General features: G+C 39.0%; 2 protein-coding genes across 3 annotated transcripts in view; one reads left to right on the forward strand and one right to left on the reverse strand.

Annotated features, from left to right (window-relative positions):
* Positions 1 to 5,919, reverse strand: part of LOC117316462 — a 35,763-nt gene extending 29,844 nt beyond the window's left edge. The window contains exon 1 of one of the 2 annotated variants that reach the window (XM_033871056.1): positions 5,767 to 5,919. The gene's annotated coding sequence lies outside the window, so the exon portion shown is untranslated. Of the gene's footprint in view, positions 1 to 5,714 lie in introns of both variants that reach the window. The other variant, XM_033871055.1, reaches the window with a different exon arrangement.
* A 37-nt stretch (positions 5,920 to 5,956) lies between these two features.
* Positions 5,957 to 7,303, forward strand: LOC117316463. The gene is made up of 2 exons (XM_033871059.1): positions 5,957 to 6,241; positions 6,832 to 7,303. The coding sequence occupies exons 1-2, from the start codon at positions 6,108 to 6,110 to the stop codon at positions 7,229 to 7,231; spliced, it is 534 nt and encodes a 177-aa protein (XP_033726950.1). The 5' UTR covers positions 5,957 to 6,107; the 3' UTR covers positions 7,232 to 7,303.
* The last annotated feature ends 3,220 nt before the right edge of the window (positions 7,304 to 10,523 follow it).

The following is a 10,523-nucleotide window of genomic DNA, read 5'->3' on the forward strand; positions in this document are numbered from 1 at the left end:
CATACATGATATACATATTACATAAGGTACGTAATATAAAGACCAATATACATCGTTACACTTATATCATAGGTCTCTGCTTATATGTGGTGATATTTATTACTTGTATCGAATAATCTTACCACTTTTAAAACATATACATTGTATAATGTACTATCAATAAATTTGCAATAAATTAAACACATATTAAATCGTTCTCTGTTTATTTGCCTGTTCAATTAATTTACCTAATCTATGCAGTTCCTTTATTTTATTTGAATTCAGTAAATTTAAAACTTTAAAGACCGATGGTTTCTCTTCTTTAAATGTGAATACTTAGGACATATAAGTAAAAAGTGAAATTCATCCTCAACTTCGTTTTGAGTATAGTTGTTACAAAGTCTATTATTCCTAACAATGTTTCTACTTCTACCAACTTCTATATCAAGATTATGTGCAGACAAACGTAGCTTAGTTATTGCAATTCTTTGTTGTTTATGTAATGACTTGGTTAAATAATATTGTAAAGTGATATTGTCTATTAGATACTTATATAAGTCACACTTACTAGAAATACTTAAAGAATTAAATATGGTTTGCTTAGTCTGATCCTCTAGACGCTGTTTGATCAAAGGTAATAAACTGATGTCGGAAGGAGTATGCCTCACCCATATAAACCCAATCCAAGTTGCCATTTGCCCACCCTACATCTTGCTGCCATATCGACTATACAAATGTAACAATATTAAAACCACTATTAAATGTACCAACTTGTATAACTGAAAACTTGCTACATAATACGGTATATGTCCTTGAAAATCATCTGCAATAAAAGACTTGTAACAGTTTTCGTAAAGTGGCTATTTGTTTTACCTCATGTGACCACTTCTGGGCTCCGTGGGTCAATAAAACTGTCAAAGGTTGAGTCAGAGAGGAACAACCAACGAACTAGGCCTAGATAAGATATGTACAAAAGACAAGGCCTACATTGAGCACTCTCCACACACTCGCTCATATGCTACCCCCCTCCTTTGTGGAAAAGGCGGACCTTGGGGACGAAGAGACTCTCCTGGATTCCGAGGAGAGTACCCCATCCCCAACCCGGGACCGCAAAAAAAAAAACAACAAAAAAAAAACGGGAAGCCGAATCAGACACTCAATCCTTAGGCTCAATGGAAGGACACATCCCACCGGGGTCCCATTGGAACCTCAGGTGGCGTCCCCCGTGAGCCATGAAACCTCTCCCGTCCTCCCTGTTTATGCCGCGGGGTTTCCCCTACACATAAGGGGGGGGGGGGGGGGGGGATCCCTGCAGGAGCGGAGGGGACAGCCCTCGCGTTATCCACCCCAGGAAGAGATCCCGCAGAAGGCGGGATAATACTCCCAAATCCAGGTCTCCAGCTCCGTAGCCAATTCACTCCATCCTTCCTCAACAGGGAGGGGATCTGGAGAGCTCAGACCCTAAGCAGGATACAACCTGCCTCTTCTCTGGCTGCTCCTCCCACATCCCATAGAGGAGGGTCAGAAACACACAAAAGAAACAGGCAAAGGACCAGAAAAAAGGAAAAGGAAGCCGTGTCCAATTTGCACGCAGGCCTCAATATTAGGAGGGATTGCCGGCGGCTTCTCAGTCCGTCCGAGTTTGCTTGGACACCAGTGAGTTGTGCTCCCTTTGTCCGGAACAGGTGGCCGGTCTCCGTATCCGTGCCTTGGAAGTTCATTTGCAATTCCTCGTCAGCGTGGACGGGGGCTGCTTCACCTGCCGGCAGGGGGGAGCCTCCAGGGTGCTGAATCGAAGTGGCCACTCAGGCCACAAAGGGACCCTGAAGGAGAACGCGCCCAAATGGATCGCGGGCCTGAGACGTATGCTTTGCGCCTAGGCCCATGACTGTGGGTGCGAGGGGTAGGGGAGTTGCTGGGTCTAATTAAAGCCTCTTCCATTGGAGGTTCCAGCTGACCATATTGGGCAGGATGCCCCCACGCCTGAGAGAGGGGTACAGGGAGCCCGGGCGTTTTCTGGTCCCTGGCTCCGGTGTCCCTCCATCCCTATCTCAGGCACAGTCATTCCACCTGGATGTCCTCCTGGCTAGGACAGGGATCCGCTCCTTCTCTGAGCTAGAGAGGGCAGAAGGTTTGAAGGGGCGGACAGATGTCACCTTACTCGGGGGGTAATTTATTATGCCTTCCCGAGGAGGTGGCCTCTGATGGGGTCGTAGATCCGCGGAGACACCAGACTTGTGGTGTCCGTGGGTCTGCACCCTCATCATGTGGAGGAGGGCCAACACCTCTTGGATTTCCTGAGGTAGCTGGACACCACGGCCTGCGGGGTAATGGGGGTGGTCGGAATAGACCTCTTCGCTAGCCAAGGCTTCTGATTACGTTACACTACACGAACCCTTGGCGGATATAGTCGTGTTCAAACCGTCGCGCCCTGGAATCCCAGGGCATCCAATCAAATCGCGTTGTACGTTCAGGCTTGGTTTCGCAGTAAACAAAAATTGCGGCACCCAGTACAGAGCTACAATGTCGACTATGTCATGGTATTTTACCTATATACAGAGACGAACTATCTTTAGGGAAACATTCGCAGTGTTTTATCAATCTATTAAAGTCATTGATCACATATCTCATCAAAATGACCCAAGCCTCCATGTGTGTTTGTAAACATCTCAGATGAAGTAAATCGGTAACGCTCGTTTTGATTGGTCGAAAATTTCATGCGTAAAGAGTGGTAATTTTGAATCTCCGCTAGAGGGCCAGAACTGACGCCTATATCCGCCAAGGGTTCGTGTAGTGTAACGTAATCAGAAGCCTTGGCTAGCGAAGATGTGGTACGTGATGCCTAGAACGAATATTCATACCCTGCCTACATTGCTCTCTGACGACGACCATCTGTCAGAAATTGTCCGTCCGTCGTCCAGAGCTACGTTAGCGCAGCTACGTGGTGCCTCATTTATTCAAATGGAGGCGTTAGGCATACTTCTACCGCCTGTCACACGAGAACTTGACACAAATTATTCCCAGCCTCAACTGTCTTTCGGACGATTTTCAGGATAAGGATAGAATCGGACCTTGACAGGGTTTTTTTTCTCACTGGTTTGGAATGGAGCCTTTTTATCACATTTTAAGAAGAAAATTTGTGAATTGGGAAAGATTTTTGCAGGAGTAAGCTGAAAATTTTGGGAATTTGGCTTAAATCTGAAATAATTCTACATGTAATTGGGAATTGGGCCAATTAACGGCCCTAAAAAGCCCCCTAAAAAAGCCCTGCGTGATGATTACGAATTTATTTGGATTGGAAGTAGGAAATTTAAAGCATTAATTATGATCTTATTCGGAACATTCTGGAGCGGGAATTTTAGTAGTGTTTTTGTTGAAAGTTTCATTTATATTTTCTGCATCTTAATTATTGTAGGCCTCTTGTGTAGATTTAAAAGAACGGTCCCATTAACTTCCTCCAAATCCCTGATAATTTCACATGTATGTTAAGCCTATTTAGATTTGTTCCCCCACATTGGCCTGTTGTATGTACTCTATGGGTTAGACTAGCCCCAGTTCCATCTGGCCCTGACACCAGAGCGCACTACTATATGAAAACGTGGAATTCTTCGACACCGTCTATACGGACGGATTAGAACACCGATTGGGGACTAAATGTGTGCTATGTGGTAATTATATATCTCAGCTATCCTTATATGTAAGGTAGGTGTTATGTCACGCCCGATTTGTAGCTCACCTGGACCTGAGTTTATGCCATGGCGCGTCGTCCGTCCGTTTGTCGTCCGTCAACATTTGCTTTAAATCGCTACTAGTCATAAAATACTTAGTGGATTTTAACCAAATTTGGCCAGAAACATCCTTGGGCGAAGGGAAACAGATTTTGCATAAATGACGATTCTGACCGCCATGGGGCCAGAGGGACGGGGTCAAATAGGGGAAATAGAGACAATTCCTTTAAATCGTTACTAGTCATAAAGTTATGAATGGATTTGAACCCAATTTGGTCAGAAACATGCTTGGGGGAAGGGGAACAGATTTTGCATAAATGATGACTCTGACCCCAAGTGGCCAAAGGGGCGGGGCCCAATAGGGGATATATTGAAGATAATTTTCACTTTTTATTCATGTGTGAAACATTTATTAATCAGCGTAATCAGTTTGTATTTAGTTTAAATTTTGATCTGAATACTGATATTCTATTATCAGGAAACCCAGACTTGTCAAATGAAGAAAATGAAATAATAATTGAAGCTGTACATAATTTTATATTACATTCCAAAAGGTTCGACTAAATATTTATGAACTACTTAGCTTCATCGTAATTTATCCACATCCCCATCGACATCATTAATTAACATAAATAATTTACATAATTAAATATCCAAGTATTTCATTCTCCAATTAGATTGCTATAACATAGATTTATTTGTATTCCACCACTGTTCATCACTTTTCACCATAATTTACCTTTTTTTTTCAAAATAATTATTTTCTGTTTATTATTATGAAACAGTATTTGTACCACCATACTAATCACCAATATGCCGAACCTTAGAGGGAAATGGATTAATATAAGCTTTAAGCTTGTTTCTAAATCCCTCACCAATGTATAATTTGCAATGTATATGTACACTTGTCTTGAATATAAATAAATATTGTTTAAACTAGAGGTAATGCCTTTAAATCGCTTCTTGTCGTGAAGTTATTGATGGATTTGAACCCAACTTGGTTAGAATCATCCTTTGGGGAAGGGAAACAGATTTTGCATAAATGGTGACTCTAATCCCCCAGGGGCCAAAGGGGCGGGGCCCGGTAGGGGAAATAGAGATAATGCTTTTAAATCGCTACTAGTCATAAAGTTATGAAATGATTTGAACCCAATTTAGTCAGAAACATCATTGGGGAAAGGAAAACAGAGTTTGCATAAATGGTGACTCTAATCCCCCAGGGGCCAGAGGAGCGGGGCCCATTAGGGAAAAATAGAGGAAATTAATTTAAATTGCAAACTTTTCCTAGAAGAGTTGAGAAACTCCAGAAGCCTTTTCCTTATATAAAACTATACATTCAAATATGATATTAGTTGAAAGATACAGATGAAAAGTACTAGAATTCCTTAGGAATTCCATATGTACCTTCCCTGGCACCGAGTCTGGATAGTAATACAAAAGTTTCATACTGTAGAATTTCCCCAAATTTCTCGTTACAGTTTATGTTGAAATGCAACTTAAGCTAGAAATTCACTCCATATAGAATATCATTGTGTTCATGAAACTCGTTTTCTTGCAATAACTACGAAAACTCCATGGCCAGTAAGTTTCTTTGACAATTTTTATTGTAGACCGTTGATATAAACCATGATAAAACAAAATGACGCTTTCACATCCGGGCACGCACCTGCAGAAACTACACACGTGTTCAAGAAAGGAGAAACAACCTCTATAAGAGTATAAGTATCCCTAATACACGATATAGAAACTTAAATTATAAAATAGCGAAATAAAGGATTATACTTGAACCTTACTTATATAATGAATACATAATTTGCTACGGTAAATATTGCCTAATAAACTAGAAAATATTATAAACTAGTTTCCCATAACACTTACTGTACTGACTTTTCAGTGTAATTTAACTATAAAATATATTTAGACTTTTATAAATACAATACATTAAATAGATGATAAAGAATAATTTAAACCAAATGATACAATAAACGTATAAAACATTAAACACACCTCACAGCTATGGTGCACAGAATTAATGATGATATTGCTGGAATAACAGCACCTGTACATGTCCCGCCAATGTTCCTGGTCAGTCTAGATGGTCTGACCGGTACACACCTGGGTATACAGGTGCCACTCGTCCTAGTCGGTGGTGGTTAACTATTGGTCAGTCTCAGGTTACGTGTCGCAACATACAAAGACAAACTGTTACACATGCAATGGACAAGACGCATAGAACACACAGTTTATACAGACGGATATACTACTCACACATTGCATGACGTAAACGGATATTAAAGTGGCTCGACCCACTAGACAAGGAGCCCGACACGATTTGTTCTCTTCCGTTCTTCTGAGAAGAGGTCTTCCGAGTTATCAAATCGTGTGTATTCGGAAGACAACATGGCGGATGTGACGAGTGTGTTGACGGGTGTTGGCGTAGCACTTTCGTCAATTCTGCTGATTGAGGGCCAGGAAGTGGACAGTGCATTCAATGAGACAGATATAGTCGTTCTAACGGTCGCAGGTGCCACTTTGTAAGTCATACGTACAAGCATAACTACTCCACTTGTCAATATATCTTTCATTTCAACTCGCAAAAATCAAGGGAGATAATAAAATCGGTTAAATCAATTGATGTCCAGTCCGCTTAAAAAATCAGTTGTTTACAAAAAAATATTTGAGCATTTATTTATGTTAAGATATATGCTAAATAGCAATTTGATCATATGTAATCAAATTAGTAATGTACTGTGGCATGATTACTACTTAATATTGGTAATCCTAATAGGTAGTGTTGTCAAAAGAAGTGGCAAAGAAGTTCCAAAAATGTGTCTCTTATACCCAATAAGGTCACTGTGATGGCAGATCTATCTTATCATAGAATCAAATTCTGAAAGAGCGTTAACAAACATGTAAAACCACTTAACCAGTTAAATAAATAAGTAAAATTATATAGAAAATGTTTGCCTATTTACATGTTTTACCAAAAGTGTGAATTGTAAAATTGTATCATTATTCATTAAGTGTTGTAACACTGCATATTTCCCACTAGAAAGGTACTGTATATACTTTATATTATTACTATAATAATAGTATAATAAAATCATTTAACTTTTTCTTTCAGAATCCGGGATGATCGAGTGAAAATATGTGGCTATGTTGATGTTGATAACTATCTACCTGATCAGTTCAAGAGCATTTTTAGACTTTCCCGAGAAACTTTTCAGTTTGTCTTAAGATGTTTAATGGATTGTCCTGAGCTTGCCATGAGTCAGAAGGGAGCTGGCAGACCTCAAATTCCATTGGAAAAGGATCTTCTTATGTCCCTTTGGTATATTGGGTCCCAGGAAAATATCAAGTCCATTGCAGATCGATTCAACGTTCAAGAATCTACATTTGTTACGCACAACCGCAGGCTACTCAATGTATTCAGCGAGACACTTTGTAAAAAAATTGTGGTGTGGCCAAGTGCTAATTCAAAATCGCAAACCCTACTGAAAACTCATTCATATAACCCCTATTGACAAACTAATAGCTTAAAACGACATCTTTCGTATTGCTGTTTTGTGGATGAATAGAATCTTAAAATTTTGAATAATAAAAAAAGTTTTGCTGATCAATTTTGCTTAAAATGAAGGTAAAAATCAGGAGTCTCCCTCCAAAATGGGGAAAGTTGGCCAGTATGGAACAACAAGGCAACATATACACTGCAGTCTCCAACCTCTGATCAAAATTAGGTATAAAACAAGAGGCCCATGGGCCATAACGGTCACCTGATCATGAGTTACAAAAATAAATATTGAAAAAAAAATTTAAAATATGTAAAATTGAATTAGACTAGATGTAATTCTGAGCAGAACATCATTACATATACCCCTTTTTATTATTTTCATGTTGTTTGTTAGTGGGGATATTCTTCGACAACCAATTTCGCTAACCAGGGTTAAAATATGGGTCACTGTGACTTATGTCTGGTTAGGTTAGAAGTTTTGTGGATCCTACGTATAATAATGAGGTATGCTCTAGAAAACAGTTTTTTTCGCTAATATCGAGGCCACAGGTCAAAATAGTTTGCAGTGACTTATTAATGGTGTACATGCAAGTCGGACAAATCAATGGAATGACGTACGAATAGACGGACATCATGAATACCCACTTTTTTAAAGCGGGAATATAAAAGGAATAAAGAAACATTGAAATAACAATAACAGATTAAATTGGTCTACTTCGACCCTGCAAATAAAACAGCACCATTGACTAGCATGATTTTGTTCATAAACAGAAAATGAACAAAAAAATAAACATGTATCATATGAGTTGTAAATTTGTAACATTAAACATATTAAATGTCAGTGAGCACTAGAATTTCTAGTCAAACTTCTTGCTCGACTAGTTCCTGATCAAAGGGTATAGTAGCATCAGTATCGTACTCGCTTCCTGAAGTGTACATAATGGTTTCATCACATGAGCTGATGGGACCTGAAATTAATGTTGTTTTTTTTACTATAACAGTCGGAGTATTATGTAAGTACAGTATTTAAGTATAGATCTAGACTATAAGTTTAATACAGTCGACATTAGAGATAGACGAAAATAGCATGAATTTATATCCTACACTACAACTGCAGGCGATTTAGATTCACTGGAGATATTTTACTAGTCGCTCTACTTCGCATACAATGGTAATTCGTTAAACGTGTTATACAAACTCATATTAAACTTTATCATTTTTTCATTTTTTTTTCAACAAGTTTGGTGATTGCATTTGTCATATCCTTTAGTAAATTCATTTGTTCTTCATGCCTCCTTTCCTGTCGTTTACGGATTCATCAACTGATTCCGTATACTTCTCCAAAAAGGAGATCATTTGTGATGCACCTGACACACTTTTCCTTTTCTTTTCCTTTTTCTTTTCATTTGTTTCTTTGCGTTTTGTACCTTGCTCAGGGGATGTGTCGACGTCGCTGTCTGACTCAATCGACGCTGATGCAGCTGCAGTTGACGATGACGAGGTTGCAGGTGCTGATGATGCAAACAGAAATGTAGGAGTTGTTGAATGGTTTTCACCCATTATATCATCCATTTCTGCTTCATACTCGTAGGTTTTTCTTCCTGCCCCAGTCTGCTTTTGGCAGTCTTTGAAGCGGCGGTAACGGGCCAATACTGTTTTCCATTTCCCTTCCACCTGTGTACTGACAAAATTAGAGTTGGTCGTGGCGTTTATAAAGTTTGTCATTTCCTCCCATAACCTTTTATTTTTAAAAGCTGGGTTATGGAATCGGTCTTGCATGTTTTTATACTCAGCCAACAACTCTCTCGTTTTTGTGTCGTTCCAAATGTTGGCCATGGGTGTACTGCTGATGGATGTGGCGATGTTCGAATTTGATGAATTTTCCATGGCTTCTGGTCCTGAAATTGGAGACATAAATTTTAAAAATACAAAAAGGTTTAACGTTATAATTAAGAACTAGATCTAGGCCTAGTCCGCAAATACATGCGAGTGACATGATCCACTTTATAGTGTAATTGAAATATCTTTTGGGTGGGTAGTTACTAGTATTTTCATGATTTTGATGGTTACGTAAGGAAATGGGAAACAAAGATTTTAGGGGCGAGGAAGTTAGGCGACACACCTTTTACTAATTAATGTATGTTAGGGATGGAGGTGTTAGCAATGATGCACTTTATAATATAATTAGAAGTAATGCCTCTTTGACCCTGCCTCCCCTTTCATTGCATATATACATGTATATTATTATTTGTCTGTTTAAAAAAAAACATGCTTGGACTTGGTCGAAACAATATGCTGACATTCTGGTCGAATTTGATCTTATGAAATCAGAAAATGTGTTCATAAATCATTAAATGATCTTATAGTTTAAATTTCCCTTGATACACAATGTATTAAATACAACTTTTAGTGAAAGTTAAATAATATTTTAATTGTAACATAATAAAGTTTTGTGCGGGCACGTGCCTGAAGTGCATAAAGGCCGCTACGACGATCCTGACTCTAATATCAGTCTAATATTAGGTCCCTAGTCCGTTTAAATCTTTAGTGACATAACATTCATAAAATATAACTTACCTGCACAATCATGTGCATCAAATGCTGAGAGAGTGTAGAAGTGGACATTGCATTCTGAGCATTTGTATACTGTGTCCGCCATGTTTTCTTCTTGGTCTTCTAACTTTGCCGCGGAAGAGTCAGAAGAGCTTCTGGAAACGGAAGAGTTCAAATCGCGCGCCCAGAAGAACTCTTCTAGGAGAATAGGAGGAGTACAAATCGTGTCGGACTCCTGTGACGAATGAAATAACTTACGGGCAACATACCTGGGCCCAGTTGTTAAAAAAAGTGATTGGCTTCATCACTTGATTAATGAAAATCTCATTTCTCCTTTACTCCAGAACCTGAGTGCGTGAATTTCTTAAAATATGGAGGTACGAAGAGACTGGCGCGTGTTATTGGGTGGCTAATTAAACTGGCGATTAGAACACGGAATTGGGTTTGAACTCGAGACCGATACAACCGCGCGATGCAAAAATTACGACACACCTCCTAGTTTGTTTAAAATTTTTTTAGTCCTCTTGCTCAAATGGCGATTTATCAGCAAAGACAGGTAGTCCAAATCTTCTCTTTTTTTCGTGGTTTTCGCATTCAAGTACATTGTACTTTTGAAATTTACCGTTTTATCTGTATTGCAGATCAGATATGTTTATAAAATGTCACGTACTGATACATAAAATATACATAAAATACATGCAATTACGTTATTCACTTAAGCATAAATATAAGTTGGGTCAATTTGGCTTACG

The sequence above is a fragment of the Pecten maximus genome, chromosome 18 (assembly GCF_902652985.1).
Source record: "Pecten maximus chromosome 18, xPecMax1.1, whole genome shotgun sequence".
Taxonomy (NCBI): Eukaryota; Metazoa; Mollusca; class Bivalvia; order Pectinida; family Pectinidae; genus Pecten; species Pecten maximus.

Coding starts and splice junctions, on each gene's coding strand:
- LOC117316463 (XM_033871059.1), top strand. CDS start 6,108: ATGGCGGATGTGACGAGTGTGTTGACGGGTGTTGGCGTAGCACTTTCG. Junction 6,242..6,831: donor ACGGTCGCAGGTGCCACTTT/GTAAGTCATACG, acceptor TTTTTCTTTCAG/AATCCGGGATGATCGAGTGA.